This window comes from Ixodes scapularis, unplaced genomic scaffold, assembly GCF_016920785.2.
Source record: "Ixodes scapularis isolate PalLabHiFi unplaced genomic scaffold, ASM1692078v2 PGA_scaffold44__24_contigs__length_19508400, whole genome shotgun sequence".
In the NCBI taxonomy this organism is placed as follows: domain Eukaryota; kingdom Metazoa; phylum Arthropoda; class Arachnida; order Ixodida; family Ixodidae; genus Ixodes; species Ixodes scapularis.
Window position 1 is genome coordinate 5644511 of NW_024609873.1, and position 10311 is coordinate 5654821.

General features: G+C 48.3%; 1 protein-coding gene across 1 annotated transcript in view; it reads left to right on the forward strand.

The window, feature by feature from the left end:
• The window catches only part of LOC8025848 (diacylglycerol kinase delta), a 384159-nt gene extending 375394 nt beyond the window's left edge, over positions 1-8765 (forward strand). Inside the window, exon 29 of the mRNA XM_042293119.1 lies at positions 3021-8765. Coding sequence (XP_042149053.1) covers positions 3021-3134 — 114 coding nt within the window. The 3' untranslated portion in view covers positions 3135-8765. The remainder of the gene's footprint in view (positions 1-3020) is intronic.
• Positions 8766-10311: the final 1546 nt, after the last annotated feature.

The following is a 10311-nucleotide window of genomic DNA, read 5'->3' on the forward strand; positions in this document are numbered from 1 at the left end:
ATCTTCGCTGGACTTGTGGATGGACGGTCGTACCCTCTTTCCCAGCTTCATGCTTGCCGTGTGTTTCTAGCTTTGCCGAAGTTGCCTAGAGAGGCTGGAGTTAAAAGAGGGAGCAACTTGAGTTACGGAGAGCTTTTGCAATTTAATGATGGATGCCTGTGCAGAGTGGTTGTGTGCGTGCATTGCCGTGTGGCAAGGAGGATGGTGAGTGGAGAGGCGGTGCAAAGCTTGGAGGCACTCGAAGCTTTTGCTACCTCCTTGCGCTTTGTATCGCAAGTGTGCCCCATAAGCCATGTGACCCACATTGAGCAGTTGCAACCAAAGTCACTGAATCCTGGGAAAGTAGCACCATTGCCTTCCTTGCCTGCTAGCCAAACACAAACGGATACTAACATACAGACAACCAAGACCTCGCAAGGCAATTGGCAGATCAATCTTTGTTGCCGTGGCAATTGTCATTTCGGTCCACTCAAATATTCAAAGCCTCGAGAGGGTCATTCTAAACGAGTTGCACCAAGATCGCTATGGAGCGTTGTCGCACTGAAAGCGTTCCTCGCCAACATAAGTGTCTTTGGCACTGTGTGTACAATCGACCTCTCAATCATGCCCATCTCCACGGATATCTTACAATGATAAAGTTCCTCTTGCCTATTTCGAGACGGTGAAATTATTTTTCAATGCCACCAAGCGCCGACGCCGGGCGGTTGCAAAGGAGTTTGCTTATTTTGCCGCTGTGTGGGTAACAAAATCTTGGTACACGAGAAATGTCTCCATAAAGGAACCTGTCACCGGGAGTTTGGATCTTTTTACCAAGAATGGAAAGGTGAAGGAGAAGCTGCTCATTCCATGGACCGAAATGGTGACCATACATGGTGCTTGGCACTACTTTCTTAGGGTCCAGTGCTTTCCCTTACAACCACTCTCAGATCTAGCATACACACTAGTGTTGCCAGTAAGAGATGGTCTGTTACGGGGGTGGCCAGGCTGCCCCGGCCTAAGAGCCGCAAACAAAACCACGAAACTTTCAAGAGCCCCAAGGGGGCGGGGCAGGGTGGGGCAAACTTTGGTCCTGAGCAGTGAACAAAGCTCGAACTATACTTTATCCAAGTCAAAACCAGTCCAACTGTACGTAAGGTAGCAGTAGCACAAGACGACCAAACCGTAATCTGTCTGCCGATTTCAAACATGTTCCATTTCCCTTTTTGCGGAAGTGCTTGTGTGACCGGGAGGGAGGCAGGGGAGTGGGAGGGGGAGGGTAGTAGGGGGGGAGCCGCGAGCCGCACTTTAATACATGAAGAGCCACATGCGGCTCGCGAGCCACAGCTTGGCCACTCCTGGTCTATTACTATAGATAACCCAACTCTCCGACGTCACGCCACTGCAGTGGCACTGCTGTCGCCACTTGCACATGCGCAGATGCTTTGCCTCACGCAAATCTGGTTTCAGTGTGTTTCAGTGTAAACAGTGTGTTGGTGTATACATGGGCGGCAAACAGTCAACTGTCTAACTTTATTGAGGTGTGACTGAAACATGCACATTTCACTCATGTGCCTGTATCACTCATGTGCGTGCTTCACTCATAGGCGTGCCTCGTTCATGTGCGTGTCTCGCTCACGTGCATCTCTCACTCACGTGCATGTCTTACACATGTGCATCTATCACACACGTGTATGTCTTACTGACATGTTTGTCTCACATGCGTCAGTAAGATGGGAGATGTGTGCGTGCACGTCCAATACATGTAGATGTCTCGCACACACCTCGCAGATGTCGCATACATGTGCGGGTCTCCCGCGTTTGTGTCTTGCACATGTGCTTATGAAGCTACCTAGGTGTGTGAACACCGCGGTATATACATATATACTAGTATGATGTCTTTCTGCCAATCAAGGATCACACTAATATAAAATTTTCCAAATGAAAACACTAGTTTATTTTAGACTAAGTAAGGCCTGTGACAGGGAAGCCTGGCATATTATTGTTATTTTTAGTGGCTCTAAACCTTTTTTTTTTTTTTTTTAATTCCAGAGTTGTTCAACAAATTTTTTTTAAGAAACGCTCGCTGAAATAATGCAGTTTATAAGTGAAGCTACGGTAGGCACGCGTGCTGTAGCCATGCATTCCTACATCTGCAGATAGCATGCTAACATCTGCTGATAGCTGGCAATATGTTGGTTAGTCAATTCTTCATTTGAAGGGGTTACACTGACCAGAGAGGGTCGGCAGCTGCTAATGATTCACTTTTCTCCCAAAGGTTTTTATTGACGCGAAAAATAGCTCATCTGATTGAACTGCATGACTAGAAACAAAACAATTTTTTGTTTTCAGTCATGAGCTTGTTATCACTGCTGTTACAATTGTGTCATCACAGTTGTTATTAGGTATTTAAGAATAACAGCATGAATGCTATAAAAACAGTCTGAAAAAGACTGCAGCCAGAGGAGCTGAACACAGCACTGCTTGTATGTGATGTTCAACCCACCATCTAGCGTACCGGCATGTCTTACAAAAAGGAGGACGCCAAGTTTAAAGCCTGGTTTACGCATTTGCGTCAGTTCCATCCACAGCAACCAAAACAGAGGCAAAAACCAAGACGTCACAACATCAACCCTTCATTTTCGTCCACCATCACCATTTTTTTTTTTAAATTTAGCATATTTTATTATTTTATTATAGTTGGACGCAGCGCCGCGGGCCTTCGCGGTATGTGCGACTTGCTTTCTGCGGTGCCGCGGCTCTCCTGAGCCGAAATAAATGTCACTATCACTATTACAATCGGGACTTGACAAGACTTCTTGCGTCGCTCTTCACGTCGTGTACAACAAACGCTTTTCCCAGTAATTTTGTCGATGCTGTCATTTCGGTCGCTCCGAGTACAACAACCTTGTATATACTATGCGAGCTAGGTGTAAGAGGGCTCTGTTCTCAGCCTGGAAACTGCTTTGCTGCCTTTGCAACACAGTCAAACCCCTTGCCGTCCTTCTTTCCTGACTTGGGCTCCGACGCTCGCGATCTCGCAGGAGCTGGGGCTCACCAAGGTGGGGCACATCAAGCGAATCCTGCAGGCCATAGCAGACATGAGGCTGTCCACCTCTTCTCCTGGCGCCCACGCCCACAGCACAGCCAAGAAGTAACTCGCCGCCGAACATGACCAGTACTCCCGCAAGCCCGGAGGAGACGGCCCTGGGTGAAAAACAACGGCACGCCGAAGGACACCGGCCGCCAATTCGCTGCCGCTCGAGTCCACCACGACAATCTACGGCAGGCCTTCGAGCTTCGCAAAGTCGGCTTTGCGAGAAACATATCAGGGAACGACGCTTTTGTTGTTTTACATAGTTTGTCACGACGCGAACGGAACACCGCGACTGGCCGAGAGACGCAAGATGGTGTCTCAAGGAATTCGTTTACATTGAGGAGAGCTAAAACTCTCTAGTCGCCGGACAAGAACGACGTCTCCTCTAGATGCTCAGACTCCGGCACGCACCTGTTGCCTTCCTCCGTGCTTCGGCGAATCTCATGGGACACCGAAGCACTGTGGAAGGTGCTCGCACCGGAGACGGGACAACTGGAGGGCTACCCCGCCGTTCCAGTCCTGTCGGCGACGCGTGACCTTTTTCGGGTGTAGGCACCGCGACCGTGTGTCCTCACCCGAAAAAGTTCTACCTGCACGTCACTTTATTTTTAATTTCGGGAGTGGAGTAGGCAAAGCGAAAATGCAGAGTACATAAGCCTTTCTGGAGCACACTCTCAAAACTCTGACTGAATTGACGCACCCCTCTCTCTTCCAAATATTGTCGGGATTATCTCGTTTTCGTGTGGGCGCTGGCGTTGTAGGCAGTTTGGAGCAACCAAGATCGGGCACAAAGACAAACCACAAAGCGATATAGTACCGATACGGATGTGTTTCATTCAGATAGCGAGAAAAAGTACTGTTTACCCAGCCTACCCGACAGTAACGGTGCGCTCACTACCAGATTGTATCGTCGAAAACAAAGCTGGATACAAAACCATTGGATTTACGATCTAGTCTTTAAAATTTGTTTCTAGTAGTATGGCCAAATGGCCACTGCTTGACTTCTTCTATGGTGCAGAATAATTGTTCGGCATGGGACTACTTCACTGCTTCAATTGACAGTCGATAGACAAGGGGTGCATTCTCCAGTCATTGATGTAGTTTTGACCTTGTACAAATTTAGGAGCAGTTTGGAATTATCTCTAAACCTGGGTCTTTGTGCCAGCTCGCTGGATTTTGCCTCTTAGGCTCGTAGGGCTCGAGAATTCTAATCGTTCAGCAGTAAAATTCTTTCCGCGTGCAAGATGATCTTGTATGGTCTAGATCAGTGGTTCCCAAATGGGGGTTTGCAGACCCTTTGGGGTCCATGGAGGCATTCCAGGGTCCGTGAAGCCCTGCGTAATAAGTCAAACCCGGCAATAAAAGAGTTGTTTTTTCAGATTAAGAAAAAATGTTCCAATTATCTGGTGAGTTTTCTCGTGTGTATGTCAATTGGAGAAGTCTTTTTCACACTAGCCCTTAGTTACATCCATTTATTAAATTATTATAACATTTAACCTATACCTAGCTTCCCTTCCCTTCATCACAAACGTGGTCCTCCATCATCTCCGCCGCCCCACAAGGGGTCCGCAAGACCTCAATGGTTGAGAACCACTGGTCTAGATAAGGTTGGCACGAAGACATTCTACTCTGCGAATGTCCCCTGTGTCGTCATCCAGTGCTTGCTGGATGTCATGGTGCTCCACTTTGCCCAGACAGCGTTTTCTGAAACATTGCTCGCAAAAGCTGCAAGAGTGCCAAAACGGGGCCAACATTCTCGAACATTCCGCCAACTTCTGCATTGCTGGCGCACGACGCCGAAACCATATGCCAACTTTATCACTCATCAAAACAGTCGCATCGCTTGCACTAGATTTGCAATGCCAGTCATACATAGTCCACGCAAGGGCAGGTGCAGACATTGGTGGGACCGCGTTTTCTTCCCCGGAAATCCAGCTTTGCCATATGCGGCCATTAATGGATGCTCCCATTTCCCACTTTTTTTGTCCGTCGTATCCTCTTTTTCTCGAGCATTCATATATAGGCGGGCGGCTAGACATCATTTCCCCCTTTTTTTTTTTCTTCTAGTTGTATCTTACTTGCTCCCCATTTTTGCTTTTAGGTGCTACATAGTCAGAATTTTGCAGTTCTCATTGTGACAGAATTTGATAGAATTGTGGTTGTTAAGGCAAGTTGGAGCATCATGGTGTTGCACGACACTACCGTAGGACTCTAACCCGAGGACGACCAAGTACTTTTCAAGCGGGGGAGGGAACGTTTGCGGCAGCCGTTCTGCAAGTCCGCTCCCGTAGCCTGACCCAGCGCATCGTGTTTGAAAAGCAAGTTAGATCAAAGCAGGGTTAGAGACTTATGGATGCTAGGTGAGCCAAGCAGCCAGAAGACTCGAAATATGCTTTTGTTCATCCGAGGCACTTAGGCGATCAAACTTCTTACCTATGGTACAAATGTCATGCACTTTGGCAACGCATACTCTCGTAGCAGAGCAGATTAAGACGCTGACGTAGCTGCACGCACGACTTTTCTCAAGGCGATGTGCATCCTACGGAGGCAGGCAGACGCGTATTGGAAAGAATTGGTGCGGTTCTTTGGCAATTACCTCGGAAAACCAGTGCCTTTTCCTTGAAACGAGGGCGTTCCTCGGCCAACTGTTTTTTTTTTTCTTTTACCGGATTGACGATTGTTATGTAGTTGGTAGATTGATCAAAGGCCTCTGCGCCGGCTCTTCTGTTGACAGTATTCAATAGGTGAGGCTATTCTGGCTTTTAGCAAGACGGTAGAATAGCTTTGCGTGGTGATGGTCGGGAAATTTGTTGTGGCTTTTCCGGCCTCCTATTAGCCTTTGCACACAGAAACATTTGGTGTCGCCCGAAACATCCTGCCCCCTCTCTCTTATCCGGACGATGCTGTTCAATGTCTGCAATACTAATTAACGACAATCAGCATTGCTCTTGCGTCGCTTGGAACTGGTTTAATTATCTGACCGCGCGGTAGTTGTTAGAGAGCGGCGCTCCTCAACCCGCATTACAACCGGAATGCGAGTCTCTTCGCAGATCGAACAAAGCTAAAGCCACCTCCTGGCAAAGTCACTTGCAATACCAGACATGTAACGTGAATCTAGGCAAAGCACAATAATCAGCATTTACGGACATTGGGAAGCGAGCCGATCGGAAAGTTACGCTCGCGAGAGGTGTCCTTGCAGTTCATCTTTCGTATAACTTCGGGTTGCTTAGTATCGGCAAATCCTCGTTTTCTAGTCGAGTTCTTGATAAGCATTGCAGTCTAGCTTGACCACAACATATTTCATCCGGCTCGACGGAATGTGAGGGGAAAAAAAAACGGTGTATGTCCGAGTCTACCTAAACGAGGTTCCGGTCGTAAGCACGCACGTGCGTACAGTCCCGACGTCTCTCCATGCCAATCCCTATGCAATCTGCACGGCAGCCTTCAATCTAAAGCTGGTACTATTGGAACATAAAGCTCCCTTCCCCCGTTCCGACATATATATACTCATACTTTTTTCTCCTCCGCGTTCTGCAAGCCGTTTCATGACACATCATTGACTCTGAGTAGCACACACTTTCTTTCGGGAGAGCAACAGGTGTTGTGGTGCCAAGCTAATGAAACCACCGTACTCTCCCCAGTTACAAAACAGCAATTGAGCGTCCCGCAGTGTTTTTTCACCACTTTGATGTGGCCTCCCCGACTCCCTGTCAAGCTTGGGCGCTTCCTAGCTCGCTTGTGGGCAGCCCTATTCTTGTAATCATGTTTCAACATTCGGCGTTGCCACACGTCTTTCTGGGGACGCTGGCGCGTCTGTTGGGAAGTTGTGAGCACCCGACCGTTTGTACCGCACTCTTTTCTAGCCACGTGCCTTGTACATGTACTTACTCTAAAAGCGTTGTTCGTCGTATGCACTGCATAGACTTTTTTTGCCGTGCATTTAGTGATGTGCCGATTGGTGTTCCTTTCCAATGTTTCCCAGCATTTGTACTCTTTTTTGGGTGCAACTTTTCCCGGGCCGAAAACCCTTACAGTTTTCACGGGCCTGTCACGCGTATAACCTTATTCCTCATTTCCGTGTTGTGTCCGGTACCCGTACATTTTACCTTTCATGGAGCCATATCTCAGTTCAGCTGGAGACCCCATTCAACTGTCATTTTGGCGGTTTGGCTGAAAGTTTTAACTTGACCAAAGATTTCGTGTTCAGCTGAAAGCTTCACATTGCATAATGGCACCCTGCTACGACTAAGATTCACAGGCAAACAGAAGGCAGAGTTCTTGTTTGAACTGGCGTTTGCGTGGAATTCGTAGATGATCAGGTCGGATTAAGACCGGCACACAAACGCCAGCCTGTCTGACTGAAACTTTCGACCAAATCGAGACCTAAACCGTATTGAGATGCTCCTCATTAATTTTTTCTTTCAGGTGCACTCACCTCCTTGGTGCTTGCCAAGTAGCTTTGTGTTGCACAGGCACATCAATGCAGCAGCATCACTTTAGGAAACACCTTTTTGAATGCAGCCCTTTCGAGAACCGTGTCAACGCATGTGCACATGTTCCACAGAAGCACACTTATGCACATTTCCAACCACACTCGTGTCTGTTCATAACATTGCTGTTGTTGCATTTTTCTTTCTTTTCGGTGTTGTGCATACAGGTTGCATGCAACTACTTGACAAACCCCACAGGTGTGGGACGTCGAGCCACCAGCGATATGTTTACGGCACGTTGGTGGTTGCCTAACTGTTTGTCTTACTTACTGGGCAGCTTGCCTTTAAAGCTGCCCTCTGTATAGGTGCTTCCTTGGATCCGGAAGGTCGGCAAAGAATCTTTGGCGAAAAGAATGCTCGTGGCCGACCCGCTCGATCATTTGAAGTATGTACGAAGTACATTAGGCGCACGCTGCAGGGATGTACAGCTGGTAACGTATACCGTCGTATGCCTGTCCCGCGGACTTCTGGAGCAATGATGGCTTTTACGCCGATGTCGGTGGTACTACTTAATAGGAAAGCGGACGAGAAACGGAAAGCCGCAGCAGTGGAACCGGTTTCGGAAAAAAAGTTGCAAGGGCTGGGGCCTTTCCTTTTTTTTGGTGCCCCTCCATTCGTGCTGCTTGCGACAACATGTTTTACAATTTATATGCGTATTATATACAAGCTGTAGAGCGTAGTTGCGACCCAAAGCGCCAAGGTGTCAACAAAGAAAAACTAAAAAAACTGTGCATATTGAGACCACCGTGCCTGAGACGACAGGGGGCCAGGCAGAAGGGGCAAACGGGAAAAGGAAGTTTGACTCGCAAGGAGCCGACAAAACTGACGGCACTCTTTGTTATTTTTCGGAAAGCGGCCAACGACTCTCTGCGCGCCTTCGACTTTGGGACGAGCAAACTCTGGGCAGTTACTGCACCCCCTTTTGAGTGTTGTCGTCGGACGAGCTTTCCGCGTCCCGTGTGGTGAAGTGTTTCGAAGCACCGACCCTTCCCCTTGTAACCAAACCAAATGGCGCCTCAAGTTGCGAGAAGTGTAAAAAAACAAAAAACTATTCTTTGCAACTGCACTGCATGAAAGAAAAAACTCCCCTCAAGTTTTTTGTTTTTTTGTTTTTTGTACACACACTTGTAAATATTGTTCTTATACATATTGATTATGTTCATTTTACCCTGTTTTTAGTGGCAATAAACTGCGTGCTTCGAGTTGACTGTGTGCAATCGTGCGAGCATTTTCCGCCAATTTCAGGTGGAGAGTGATCGGGTAAGCGAGAAGATAAAGAGGCCTATGGAACTGTATACCAAGTGTTTCAGCAAAATTTCAAAAATAAACGTGTAGTACGTACCAATTAGAAACTTGCTGGGCATCATCTAAAGCTATGTTGTTGTCCCTAATTAAGAAGTGAATAAGTGAAAAGCGTGCAAACTAAATTTTAACTTAGCTAATTACAGTAGTATATTATTTGTAATCCCTGATGTCTGCCGCGGCTAAGAGAGTTTGTTCCCGAAAATACTTTTTTTTTTTTCACAAATATTTTAATTGAGGTTTTTGCTGAAACACCTGCTATAATTGGATCCAGGTTAAGAATGTGCCAGAATTTCCACCTCCAGCGCGAGCTTCCTACCTTCAGTAACAGTTTGGGGCCGCGTCAGCAACACGACTGAAGGCAACGGACGCGTGCTGAGGGTGGAGTTTCTGGCACAGTGCACGAATTTCCCTGTCCTCTTGGACATCTCTGGTTAAGGAAATTGAGAGCCTGTCCAAGGACAAAGCGTGCTCAAAGTGAGCACCATGCTTATGTCTGTGCCACGGTGATTGCCAATTGTCTAGGGCTGGTTCTCACAATCGCGTTAGTTGCACCCACAGGGCTGGCCCTATCGAAGAGGAGGAGTGACGGTGACGCCCCAAGCGGTTAACTTTAGAGCTACATGGATGGGGACAACAAAGACAATGACTCGGCGCTCGGCCGACATGACCGAATGCGGCGTCAGCGTTCGGCTGGAATTCGTATTCTCCAGTGAGGGGAGGAGGGGCTCTTTTGTTACCACTCCGGCCTGCATGAACAATGCAGGATGCACGGCGCCCAGCTCAGCACGAAAGCCCAAGTGGGTCAAGCTCGCATCCTCTGACGACTGCTTTCGGGAGAGACCCGGCACTTAACGTCACTTCTTCGATTGTTAGTATTTTTTGCATTACACTGTGCCCCGTGCTCTATTGTAGAAGATGACATGGACATGCCCATAAGGCCTGTGGGCATGTGCACAGGCCTTGTGTTGAGTAAACACCAAGGTTTGGTGAAACAAATGGGTCGGAGTGCCAGTGTCCTGGGCGAACACTGGCCGTGGCACCTCTCCCTCCCCTCCCCGCCTTTTTATGCACGCCGGCGCCCACCCTTACAGCCGGCCCTGCCCACAGCAACCAAAACGACCAGGACAGCCATGGCTCGTGGTTGCTTCACGAAGCTGTTTCTCGCATTGCTTGATGTGTGTTCAGCAAAAACTTGTCAAGGTGAGGTCAGTAATGTGATTGCTGTGCCAAACTGGGCCAAACTTGCCCTGCTACATGCATCTTCCGCGTCTCTAGCTCGCTGCTCGCCCTCCCACGGCGCAAACGGGAAGCGCTCTAGTGAGGGTCCCCCACTGGGGTCCCCAGTTCTCCTGCTCAGCAGGCACGGCGGAACTGCTCGCTATCGTGGCTCGCGTCATTTCCGAATGCAAACGCTCTTCACTGTCCCAATGTAGGGCTGCAGAT